Genomic DNA, 13,819 nt, shown 5'->3' with positions numbered 1-13,819 from the left:
TATATCTTATTTTATTATCATGGCAATTACTATGGTTTCATCAATATTTGTTAAATACAAATTTTTTTGGATTTCATTGTTGATTGAATCAACAAAATATGATATTCGTTGAAGTGCAACTTTTAATAATAATCTGTATTGTTATGAACATTATCCAATAATTTACTTATCCTTTAAACTGTGATATTCATTTTATCAATGAATATTGTTGCTCACGAAAATTGATGAAACCACAGTATTTTTATTTTTGGCTATTGTTCTGTAGGTGAGCAATATGGTCCATGGTTCTCTTGTTTAAAAGATGCAAATTAGTTCAGTTGGTCTTGCCCATTTCAATTTTTTTTTAACATGTACGTGTGAACTGGCTTGACCTTACATGTAAGTGTTATTTGCCAACCTATTCAGTAAGCTTGTTTTATGTGACTAACCTTTGCTTATGCAAATATATTGATTTTAAGTCGTATTTTTATGGCAGTTCTGATTGCCAACTGATAAGCAATATCTTAGATATGAGTCATGTCAAATCTGCTTGATTTCTTCGTATAGTAATCTTCTATTTATTAGACCTGCCTTTTCTATTCATTTTTATTCATTAAAAGAACAAACTAGTTTAAAACTCGCTTTTAATGGATCTAAAAATGCATTGATCATGCATCAAAATTACAATATAAAATCATCAAAGCTCTTAACAAAAATCAGGATATGTCCCTTTCTTCCCTCTTATTATATATTTTCCAAAATTCATTCACTTGTAATTTTAGGAAAGGATATGTCAGTTTCTAAAGAGGTTTCTAAGAAGGTGGAAGAAGAGGCCAGTGAAGGTATTACATTGTATTGTCATCATCATATTACTGCTCTTTTCAAATTATTATTATGAGGGAGAAAAACAGTTACAATTTAAACCCATAATTGAATGACACTTAATATATTCAGTGTCAGTAGTATTTATAGGTGGTTTTTAACTAAAATTTGATGTCTTCATACAACATGAACAAACAATGCAATTGTCTTTATTTACTAGAATTGGATGATATGGAATCATCACAGGGTCCAGAAATTGATATGGATGGTAAGTTGTGACCAAATCTAAATGTACAGCTTTAAATCTGAGCATTTAATGCAAGAACATCTAGTAAACCCCAAAACTGAATGACAAATGCCAAATTGTATGGTAAAGGGCTGTTACTTGGTTCAAGGAAGGGCTAGGCTCCTCTTCATGGGAGGGGGGAATAAATATCTCTTAATGCTTTTTTTTAACAACTTGTTATTATTGTTATTATTTTATTGTTGTAAAAACTATAGTACAGTGCTGCCATAGTGAAAGTTGACAAGGATAGGATAGGATACAGGACGCACAATACATGATAGAAATATAGAAGTTAAATCCTATCCTATCCTATCTTTTTCTGCATCCAGTAGCCAATCAAATTTCATAATGTTTTTGCAAAACGAAAATCAGTGTATTTATTACCTTACAGCATCAATTAATACATTTAAAACATCAATTTTATTTGTTATACAAAGTAAAACATTAATGAGTATCTAGCACTGTGCTGAATTAACTAAATGGTGAAAAATTTTGATGCGTATATTACATTTTATCAAATCGTGGATAACATAGGAAGTGTTCACAATACAGGGTATAAATTTTCAACATATTAAGTATATTTCTATCGCTTCGTGTACAGAACGCAGCAGTTAAACTGTTTTAATTGACTGTCATTTCGAAAAATACAGAAATAAACACGAAACATACTTTATGTGTGCACTCATATGTTCACGTTCACATAATGTCTACGATGCCCGATAACTTGGACGTATATTCCTGCCTGATAATTAAGTGATCAGATTGAATTAAGTAATGTCAACTCACCATAAATTCGTACAAATTCATATTTTAACAAAATCAAATGATTAAACAATTTTGATTGATTCAAGTAAATATAAATTCCCGTATCGACAGAACATCAATCACTCAGAATTTAAACGATACGGAAAAGTAATTGATAAAAATATTAATCAATAATTCCTTGCATCTATATTAGTTGTTTTATTTGCATTTTAGCAGTTTATGATATGAACATCAAATAAAAACAAAACCATAATTGTGTACCTGTCTATTAACATAATTTTGTACATTTCACATACTATTTAATTTATCGATGCACTGGTTAAAATGCTACATCGCTCTGAAAATCCTCAAGTTTATGTACCTGTATTAATTGGATCTTTTAAGCATAATATTAGTTGATAAAGTCATGAATTTCTTTTTTTTGGTTTCATTTATCTTTTATTCCTAAATATGGACTGTATGGGACAGGATAGGACAGAGCTGGTTTGCAGTATAGGATGCACGATACAGGATATAGGATAGAATAGGATTGTTTTGTTTTGTTTTGTTTTGTCAACTTTCATTATATCAGTGCTGTAATAGGAAAAACATATTTAATATTCAGTCGATCGACTTAAAGGGACTTGGACACGATTTGACTTTAAAAAAATTAAATCTCATTTTTCTATTTTCAATGTTTATACTTATAAATATAGAAGTTTATAATGCTACGTCAAATATCAAGTTATTGGCAAGATACAGAGTTCATAATTCTTTGTTTTGTAAACAAAGCTCAAATATTGTCATTTTTTACATATGTGTTATATTGGTGTAAGTTTCAATCAGCTGTATCTTTCTTTTGTTGATAATAGTATTTATGAATATATTGAATTAGTTTAAATTGTTTTTTACATGTCATTTTGTCTAAGAAATGGTCATTCTCTACATTACACTTTTTGCAAACAACTGTAAGACTTGAGCTTTGTTTACATAACAATCAATTTTTACCTTTGTATCTCGCTTGTAACTTGATTTTAACATTCAATATTTTTGTCAATCATTTAAAATGCACAAGTTAACCATTTTATACGAAAAAAAATAAAAATAAGAATTTTGATCTCAAATTGTGTCCAAGTCCCTTTTAAGTGCTCCTGTACCTGCAGTGTTTTATGAAAATCAAATCATTTGGTTTTATTTTAGGGGGCATCATAAAAAATTAATTACCGGTACCTATCTTTACTATATTACCAGATTTTTAAACATCCCAAATTGTTTTGATTGGTAATTTGTTATTTGGTTTAATATTGGTAAATGGTATCAAAACAATTTGTAAAGACATGGCAAGCACAAAAGCATGTGCAACAAAATCCAAAGTTGGCCACCTTAGTTTTAAATTCTTAATGTTAATATTACTTATGTAAAAGCAACTTGAATGACAGATGATGTGAAACCATATATTTAACATATCACATAGGCCTATGATTAATTTGTCTTTTTTCCTACTTAGATGAAATTCTAGAGTCAAAAGAGAAGAACAACCCAAAGACTGGTAAATATTTATGTATTATTAATGTCAATGTATTTTGGGGCAAAATAGAATTACTGTTTGTTTGGAATTGCCTCCAGCCTAATTGAAACAGTAACTATAATCACCCCTTCCTTCCCCACCCCTGCTAAAAAAAAATTGCATATTTTTCTTAATTGTTTACAAGTTAGTTCAGTTGAGATGTCAGATAATGTTTGAGGTGGAAAACTTCTCCTTTATGCATATATTTCCATTCAAGTAAATGGTGAAGTAAAAATAAAGTAATGGGATAAGCAGTTTTAGTAAAGATGATACATGGAAAAAGATAGTAGTGGAATCAGACAAGTCTGACATGTCAAAATTGAAATAAATATGGAGGGGACAGTTCAGTTATTATCAGAATTACTTGGATCAGAAATATTTTATCCCAGCATTGAATAGTAAATGATCTCCATCAGTTTGACAAGACTTTGGAGTATGTAACTTTTAAATATTATAGTTAAAATGTTAATTTGATACTTTTTCAGTGAGTCAAAAATTCGTTACATCACATCCTGCAAAGCATAACATGAATCATTTTCATTTCAACATGTTGGACTTGACTTATTTCATTGTTTTTTTCTGCCAGTATCTTTTTCCATGCTATGCTTCACTATCTGTCAAAAATCGGCAGTAAAGAAATGGAATAAAGTTTAATCATATATGAAGATTGAATGACAAGAACAAAGATAAGAAACATTTCCTGTTTATTGATGTTTCTACTGTGAAATCATTAAATTTCGTAGGGGCCAATTTTCGTGGATTGCTTAAATTTTACAGGTTCATTCGTGTATTCACTGAAACCTACAAAGGAAATATGACTTTTTGTATCCTAATATATTAATTCGTTGAGGATGTTAATTCGTGGTTGAGAGGTACCCACGAATTCCACGAAAATTGAGCCACCACGAAATCTAATGGTTCTACAGTATTTATCAATTTTTCAAACGAATTTGAAAAAGAAATTTCCTTCCTCTCTCCTGGATCTGAAAACCCTAAGGTGGCAATTCCAAACAAACAATTTTTAACAGGGTTTTCTGAAGGAAAAATCCAGTTTTTGAAACTGAAAATGGGGGGCGGATGGGTGACTGCCAAAAGGGTACTCCTTTTGTATTGATAATTCCTCCTAAGTTTTTAAAAGAAGAAATTTACATATAAATAAAAACTCATAGAATAACCAAAAAATATATAAATATAAGTAATAAGGAATCATTATTTGAATATTATGAGGTGAAAATTTTGGTTGAGGCGTTATCAAATCTATCATAAAGCCCTTTGGGCTTTATTAGATTTGATCATGCTCGATCAAATTTATCACATCAAAATACTCAAAGAATGATTCTTTATTCCTTAAATATAGACAATATTGTACTTTATTTATAGATTATAAAGTGTCTTAATTTTCTGGATTGGATATCAATTTAGGATTGACAAATGTATAATGGATACTGTTCACACAAAAGAAAACCTGGTTTGCTGTCATTTTGACAGCTTTTTTCTTGTTTAAGTATGGCCCTGAATTTTTTTTTGGGGGGGAGGGAGGGGGCAGGTTGTGTTGATGACAATTTCATAAGGTATGCGCTTTTGCAACCCAAGATGGCCAATGAATATATAAAAAAGCCCTCCCGCATCTATTTATTTATTACTTTAAAAAAAATTGCCACCATCCTCCATTTTTTTTAGGAGAAATTTGGCCGAGAAACGTAATGTTAATTTTACATCACCTAACCCAACAAATTTGAATTATCAATGTTTTTTTTCTGTATTTCAACAGTGAAATGGTCAAAGGAAGATACAGCCAATTTGAAATCCTTTTTCAGGAAGTACATATTGACTCAGAAAGACCATAACACAGGCAATCTACCATGTAAGTTACACTTTGCTCATGAACTGTAAATTAAAGGTGATCATCTGAATTGTAACTTCAAGCGAACCTGGCTAATGACATGTAGTTGTAGCTGTTAGCCATCCTGTCTGTTGACTATTTTGTCACAAGACCACTAACTACATGAGAATAGACTTAAGTTAAAGTTTTTATTGCAATGTGATTCCTGCAGGATATGATTGTAGCGACAAGCCAAAAAATACATAACCTGCATTAGATGTTAAATAATTAAGGTCTTCCGTTTCCAACGGAAGACCTTATAGTGATTGTTAGGTTTTTTCTTTCTTATTAAGGTCTTCCGTTTCCAACGGAAGACCTTATAGTGATTGTAATGTTTCTTTTTATTAAGGTCTTCCGTTTCCAACGGAAGACCTTATTGTTATTGCTTTGTTTCTTTTTCCCTTTTATTATTTTTTTTTTTTCTTACGCTTTTTTGTACAAGCGATTTTTTGAAAACGACTTGACCGATTTTCGTGAAAATTTCAGATCTTGTAGATATTGATAAAAACCTTATATATAATTTTTTATTTTAATGACGTCATTTCCGTTCGGGAGATATTGACGTTTTAGTGATTTTTAGAGGGTCATTTTGTCCTGCTATCTCCTCCTAAACGAAAAAAGATATTGAATTTAAATTTTCAGGGATTGTAGACAAAAGATTGTAGATGTGTTTAAAGGCATTTGTGGTTGTCTGGCTTCAAAGGCGTCGAAGCTCGCCTGGACCCGAAAATCGGGTTTAAAAAAACGACGTAATTTTTAATGGTTTTCGTTCTTTATCTCCTTTCCTGAAAATATTTTACCATAATATATAGAGCAAATAAAATTTATATTTACAGGATCTTCTGTTTGATAACAAGAAAAAGGGGCTGGTCCCTTAAATAAGGGGCCAAAAGGGCTCTAAAGTCTTTCTCCCATAGCACTTTACTGAGAAATATTTTGTAATATGTTTAAGAAGCAAAAATGTTCATCTTTTACTAATAAAACTATACATTATAAATTTTTTATTATGCGTTACGTAATTAGGGGTTTTAAGGGGCCAAAAATCCAAAACTTCGATCGAATATATCTCAAAAAGGACAAATATTTTGAAAAGCAATATAGAATAAAAGATGCTTAGAATGATGTTTTAAACAATATTCAATCATAAAATTTTCGTTATCTGGCCCCAATAAGGAGATTAGGGGTCGGCCCCTAAAATGTCCTTTCCCAGATAGCTCTTAAACGGCAAAGAATTTCTAAACACTTGTTGAACAAAATATGTTTAATATCAAAAGAACTTTCGTATGATGCCAAGAAAAAGGGGCTGGCCCTTCAATTTAGGGGCCAAAAGGGCTCTAAAGTCTTTCTTCTATAGCACTTTATTGAGAAATGTTTTGTAATATGTTTAAGAAGCAAAAATGTTCATCTTTTACTAATTAAACTATACATTATAAATTTTTTATTATGCGTTACGTAATTAGGGGTTTTAAGGGGCCTAAAGTCCAAAACTTCGATCGAATATATCTCAAAAAGGACAAATATTTTGAAAAGCAATATAGAATATAAGATGTTTAGAATGATGTTTTAAACAATATTCAATCATAAAATTTTCGTTATCTGGCCCCAATAAGGAGATTAGGGGTCGGCCCCTAAAACGTCATATCCCAGATAGCTCAAAAACGGCAAAGAATTTCTAAACACTTGTTGAACAAAATATGTTTAATATCAAAAGAACTTTCGTATGATGCCAAGAAAAAGGGGCTGGCCCTTCAATTTAGGGACCAAGAGGGCTCTAAAGTCTTTCTTCCATAGCACTTTACTGAAAAATGTTTTGTTATATGTTTAGGAAGCAAAAATGTTCATCTCACATTTATTTAACAACATATTATGATTATTTTATCATGTGTTCCGTATTAAGGGGTTTTAATGGGTTTTAAGGGGCCAGAAGTACCAAACTTTGATAACATACCTCAAACAGAACAAATATTTTAAAAAACATTATTTTGAAAATCAATATAGAATAAAATGCTGAGAATGATGTTCCTAATAAAATTCAACCATCAATTTTTTTTTTGTTGCCCCAATAAGGAGATAAAGGGTCAAATATCAAAGTCAAGGTCATATAACCTTCAAAAAATCGCACGGAAGACCTCCTCGTTGCTCGCAACGAGATCGTGTCTAGTTATTATTATTATTTTTTTCCCCTTTTTGTCTTGTGAATTTCTCAGAGATGTCTCAATGGATTTTCATATAATTTTTAGGGATGATTGGAAATAAAAACATCTAGAGGTTTGTGATAAAAGTTTTTCAAAATTCACTTCCGTTCGTCCGTTTCCTGTCCCGCAACGAAAAGCTTGTCACCTCGAGATCTCAAAAACGGTAGAGACTTGAACATCCAAACTTTGTAAGATGGTAGACCTATAGCTGTAGATGTGTTTAAATTATTTTGTATTGTTCGTCGTAACTTCCGGTCGTCACCGGAAGCACTTCAAAAATAATTATTTTTTTGCATTAAACTCTTTTTCCATAGAATAAATATATAAGTTTAAATTTATACATAGGTTATTCATGCGATGTTATATCAACAACTTTTTTTTACATCCGGTGAGATATCTCAATTATCTCAGGTTGCTTTTTTAAAACACATTTTGTACCCGTGAGATCTCAAAAACTGTAAGTGATCAAAGCACGAAACTTTCATGGATGATAGACAATTGATTGAAGAGGTGTTAAACCGGTTTCATTTTGTCAGCCGTCACTTCCGGTCCACACCGGAAGAGTTTTAAAAAATCGAGCTGTTTATCAGTTTAACTGTTTTCTTTTGATATTTTTTAGTTAGATAAATGAAAAATAATGTACAAAAGGCAAGTATACAAGAAATATTGAATACAATTTAGATTGAATACTTCCGTTTGCCCGTTTCCTGTCCAGAGACCAAAAACCTAATTTCGACGAGATCTCAAAAATAGTAACGACTTGAACAACCAAACTTTGTGGGATGATAGACCTATGTATGTACATGTGTTAACAATATTTTGTTTTATCCGGCGTAACTTCCGGTCGTCACAGGAAGTACATCCAATTTTGATTTTTTTAAAATATTTTGGTTATTTAGCATTGAAGTAACATTTTAGCTATAGAAATACAAAAAGTCATCTACACATGGTAAAAAAAACATCTACTTCCGGTGAGACATCTCAAATATCTCAAGTAGCCTTCTTTTTCAAAAACAAAGTACCCAAAAGATCTCAGAAACTGTGATAGATCAAGACTTATATAGATAATGGACATTGATTGAACATGTGTTCAACGGGTTTCATTGGGTCCTACGTCACTTCCGGTAAATACTTGAAACGTTCAAAGCAATAGAACTTTCTTTAAAACTTTTAACTTTTTCAAAAACATTTTACTCAATGTGATGAACAGTAACGTACGTAAGTAAATGAACTAAAATATCTACTTTCCGTTTCTTAAATCACTTCCGTTTGTTCGTTTCCGGTCCCTAGATAAAAAACTTTTTTCAACGAGATACTATAACTTACGAAAACTTGAACATCCAAACTTTGAGGAAAGACAAAATGTACATGTATCCATTTTCTGTTTACAAGATAACTGGATTTTTTGTGTAGATTAATACATGAGGAACGGAAGACCTTTTTGTTGCTATAGCAACAAAAGTCTAGTTATTATTATTATTTTTTTCCCCTTTTTCTCTCGTTAATTTCTCAGAGATGTCTTGATGGATTTTTATGAAATTTTCAGGAATGACAGAAAATAAAAAGATCTAGAGGATTTTAATTAAAAATGTTCTAAATTCACTTCCGGTCGTCCGTTTCCTGTCCCGCGACAAAAAGCTTGTCACCTCGAGATCTAAAAAACTGTAAACACTTAAAACATTCAAACTTTGTGGGATGATAGACCCATAGTTGTAGATGTGTTTAAACACTTTTGTTTTGTTCGTCATAACTTCCGGTCCTCACCGGAAGCACTTAAAAAATATTTTTTTTTACGCATCAAATTTTTTGTCCATAGAATAAATATATAGAATAAATCTATACATAGGTTATCAATGCAATGTAATATCAACAAAAAAATTCTACATCCGGTGAGATATCTCAATTATCTCAGGTAGTTTTTTGTAAAAAACATTTTGTACCCGCAAGATCTCAGAAACTATAAGCGATCAAGACACGAAACTTTCATGGATGATAGACATTTGATTGAAGATGTGTTTAACCGGTTTTATTTTGTCTTCCGTCACTTCCGGTCCATACCAGAAGAGTTAAAAAATGGAGCTGATTATCAGTATAACTGTTTTCCTTTGATATTTTTTAGTTAGATAAATGAAAAATAATGTACAAAAGGCAAGTATACAAGAACTATTGAATACAATTTAGATTGAACACTTCCGTTTGTCCGTTTCCTGTCCCGAGACAAAAAACCTTATTTCGACGAGATCTCATAAACGGTGTTGACTTAAACAATCAAACTTTGTGGGATGATAGACCTATATATGTACATGTTTTTAAACTATTTTATTTTGTTCGGCGTAACTTCCGGTCAACACCGGAAGCACTACAAAAATCATGTTTTTTCTTTCTTTATTTCTTTTAGATAGAATGAATATATCAGTATACAATCTTAAATGTGTCATCTTTATAATGTTAAACTTTCAAATAACTGTTACTTCTGGTGAGATATCTCAAATATCTCTAGGTAGCTTTCCATTTTACAAACTTGATGCCCGCAAGATTTTTGACACTGTAAGTGATGGAGACACAAAGCTTTCATGAATGATAGACATTTGATTGATGATATGTTTATTGGGTTTTATTTTGTCAACTGTCACTTCCGGTTTTCACCGGAAGGATTCAAATAAATCATATTTTTAAAAAGTTTAACTGAATTTCTTGGGTGTTTCATCTAGCCTGATAAACAGTGATGTACGTTAAGCAAATGTACGAAAAATACCAGCTTTTCTTATCAATCACTTCCGTTCGTCCGTTTCCCGTCTCCAGACAAAAACTATTGTTTCAAAGAGATTTCAGACTTGGCAGAAACGTTAACAACCAAACTTTGATTAAAGATTGACTTATGATTGTACAAATGTTTAACCTGTTTTGCTTAGTTCGGCATCACTTCCGGTCGTCACAGAGAGTACTTCAAAAATTGATTTCTTTTTTTAATCTCGTTGTTTTACATGGAAGTAACGTCTGGATATATCATTCACAATAATTATCATATCAACTATTTTCTCTTTGTAAGAGAAGCAATGTCTACGGTAAAATTGATTCATGTATATCAAAACGGAAGACCTTTTTGTTGCTTTTGCAACAAGAGTCTAGTTCTTATATAATATTTTATATTATAATTTAAATTTTACATCATAAAGTTATGTAAAATTTAACTCAGTTATTTTTCATTTACAAAACATTGAGTGCAGGCTTGAAAAATGAAAACCTCTTAAATAAAGATTTATCAATACAAGACTAAATACTCAAAATTTTGAATCATTTTGGACCAAATTTAACTCTTATCATATATATAGACCTTTTAATCCTGGGGGTAGGGTGGGCAACAATGGGGGAGGGTTGACTATAAAGGTTGAATTTAGATTTAAAAATTATTTGATATTATATATTATTATATACATTTTATATTATAAATTTACATAAAAATTGCAGGCAGTTGTTTTTCGTTCACAGAACTTTAAGCAGAGGCCACGCATATGGATAATATTGATAAATATAAATTGTTCTCACTTGTTTGATAATTAGATATTGAATAATTAAATTGTTGTCATTCAATTGTTGAAATTTATCTTATAAGTTAATAGCAAATTCAGAAATTCATATGTTCACATTAACTATGATTGACCTAAATGATGCTGATTATGTTTTGCCTCTCCATGAGGCAAAGTCTGTCCTCTAGACATAAGTCATGTGACAAAACAGACAAATTGACCCTTGAAAACAGGCATGTTCAAAACATGGGACCTAAAAACACTTGTTGCTGACTGTGGTGGACAGATTGTTGCTAAAATAAGTTTAGATATATTAAAAAAAAACATTGATACTGGCGACTTGTTAAAGGTAGCCATAATGGAAGGTGTGGCTGAATTTTAGACTTGTTCATATGTATAGAAGAATTATAAAATTGCTTTAATGTGGCCTCAAATTTTGCCATGGCAATACATGAAGGTTATAAAACAGCTTTAGATTTAAGATATGGGCTTTGTTTACATTGTAATGAATTGTGTGTAATGAGTCTTGCTTATAAATCAATAACTAAAACTTTTTAAAAAATTAGCTCACTGAGAGTATTGCATAAACAATACACGTTCCCTACTGGTACCCCTTTAATTAAGAATGGCAAAATTTTGAGACCTTTTGTATTAAATATCCCCCATCATAAATGTTGAAATTTTCAAAAATTAAAGACTTCTTGTATAGTATGAAATTATGAAAAATAATTACAACAAACAGCTAGCAACCTTGAAAATCCATTTTAAAAATACATATTCGAAGCGAAGCAGACACAGTCGATGTTGAAATTAAATACAAAGTGGGTAAACTAATACTCTTTATTTTATCTCGTATAATTTTGCCAAGTTAATTGTTTCCTGCTAGAGGAATTCCCTGTCATACTCAATATCATCACAGTCTTCTGTACTCCGAACCTCAAACCAAACTTTAATATTTAACAGCCCAGACACGATAACACTGGATTGTTATAATACAAAAAAAAAACTGCCGATAAAATGTACAGCACAATGCTTGACACAGTTTACAGAACTTTTTTGTTTGTAAGAAATGATAAAAGTAATGATACATGTACATGATATTATTACTGACCACATACTGGCCTCATTTATTGAGTACATACACCGAATCCAGTCATTAAAAAAATTGGAATGTAAAAATCAATTCTCTCAAAAATATGACGACCAGAGGCTACTAAAATGTATACTTGATCTGTTGTTTGACATTATGAAGCAAGTTCATATTATTCTTCAAACCCATAATGAAAAAAATTGTGAAAAACTGAAGTGGGATAGACAGATAGAGAAAAAAGCTCTAGTTCCCTTCAGTGAAGTCGGTTGGGGAATTTGTTACCGAATTTAGGATTATTTCATTGAGATTGATTAAAATATTAATGTTTAAAATGATGACTTTATGCCTATGACTTTATGCCTATTTATGTGGTGTTCATAAACATGTTTTTAAAAATATAATATCAATGACAAATCATTCACTCCTCTTTATTTTTTACAGGTAAGAAAGAAATTGAAGACTTCCTGCAGACAAATAACATCTCATCATTAGATGGTCTTCATATGAAGACAAAAATTTCTAAAGCTAGAACAAAGATTTTTAATGAGAGAAAAACGGCGAGGCTAAGAACTTCCAAAAAACTCGCAGAGTTGGAGTTGGTGGCTGTATGAACAATTTAGAAATGAACATGTCTTGTGAATTTCTATAGTCTGTCCCAAGATATTTTTGCCGCATATTTTCTTAAATTACTCAATATTTATAAATACCTCTTGGTTCAAACGATGTTCATTTAATAGTATGGAAAAATTCCAAGATTTCCTCTTTGAAACGCCCCCTCTAGCTTGTCGGGTATCAGTACACTGCTAAAAATAAAAAGTCTACGAGGTTTTTCCATTGCCAAGGAGATGAAGACGCCCGGATGATAACGTTGAAAAATTGCGCGAGGTGTCCCGAGTACTTCCGAATAGAGAAAAGATGTCAACATTCCCCATTATAAATCTCCGTAGGAAATCTGTTTTCGTTCCTGTGAATTTTTACGAGGGAAAAATGATAATGTATGAATGAAATTATCTTGGGAATTTTCCCTTTCATCGATTTTAATTGCACTTCAGTCACAGGTATGTGTATTTTTATTTAAAATCGTTCAAATATGCAGCATAAATATCTTGGGACAGACTATAGTCAGATATTAGCAATTAGTACACCTCATGGGGGAGTGGTCACGATTTTGGTCAGATTTTTATTTTTGTATTTTTAGCTCACCTGAGCTGAAAGCTCAAGTGAGCTATTCTGATCACATTTTGTCTGTCGTCTGTCCGTCCGTCTGTCTGTAAACTTTTCACATTTTCAACATCTTCTCAACAACTACTGAGCCAATTTCAACCAAACTTGGCACAAATCATCCTTAGGCAAAGGGGATTCAAAGTTGTGAAAATTAAGGGCCACGCCCTTTTTCAAGGGGAGATAATTAGAAATTAATTAAAAATTTTGAGAAATTTTCAAAAATCTTCTTCTCAATAACCATAAAGCCAGGAAAGCTGAAACTTGTGTGGAAGCATCCTCAGGTAGTGTAGATTCAAAGTTGTGAAATTCATGGCCCCCGGGGGTTGGGTGGGGCCACAATGGGGGGTCAAAGTTTTACATAGGAATTTATAGAGTAAATCTTTAAAAATCTTCTTCTCAGAAACTAATCAGCCAGGAAAGCTGAAACTTGTGTGGAAGCATCCTCAGGTAGTGTAGACTCAAAGTTGTGAAATTCATGATCCCTGGGGGTGGGTGGGGCCACA

The 13,819-nt window shown here is 31.5% G+C and overlaps 1 protein-coding gene across 1 annotated transcript in view; it reads left to right on the top strand.

Annotated features, from left to right (window-relative positions):
* Positions 1 to 13,352, top strand: part of LOC128183657 (uncharacterized) — a 32,195-nt gene extending 18,843 nt beyond the window's left edge. The window contains exons 10-14 of the mRNA XM_052852761.1: positions 762 to 821; positions 1,022 to 1,069; positions 3,339 to 3,380; positions 5,170 to 5,262; positions 12,534 to 13,352. Of these exons, the coding sequence (XP_052708721.1) occupies positions 762 to 821; positions 1,022 to 1,069; positions 3,339 to 3,380; positions 5,170 to 5,262; positions 12,534 to 12,703 (413 nt within the window). The 3' untranslated portion in view covers positions 12,704 to 13,352. The remainder of the gene's footprint in view (positions 1 to 761; positions 822 to 1,021; positions 1,070 to 3,338; positions 3,381 to 5,169; positions 5,263 to 12,533) is intronic.
* Positions 13,353 to 13,819: the final 467 nt, after the last annotated feature.

The sequence above is a fragment of the Crassostrea angulata genome, chromosome 5 (assembly GCF_025612915.1).
Source record: "Crassostrea angulata isolate pt1a10 chromosome 5, ASM2561291v2, whole genome shotgun sequence".
Lineage (NCBI taxonomy): Eukaryota > Metazoa > Mollusca > Bivalvia > Ostreida > Ostreidae > Magallana > Magallana angulata.
This window is presented reverse-complemented; position numbering and strand designations above follow the sequence as displayed.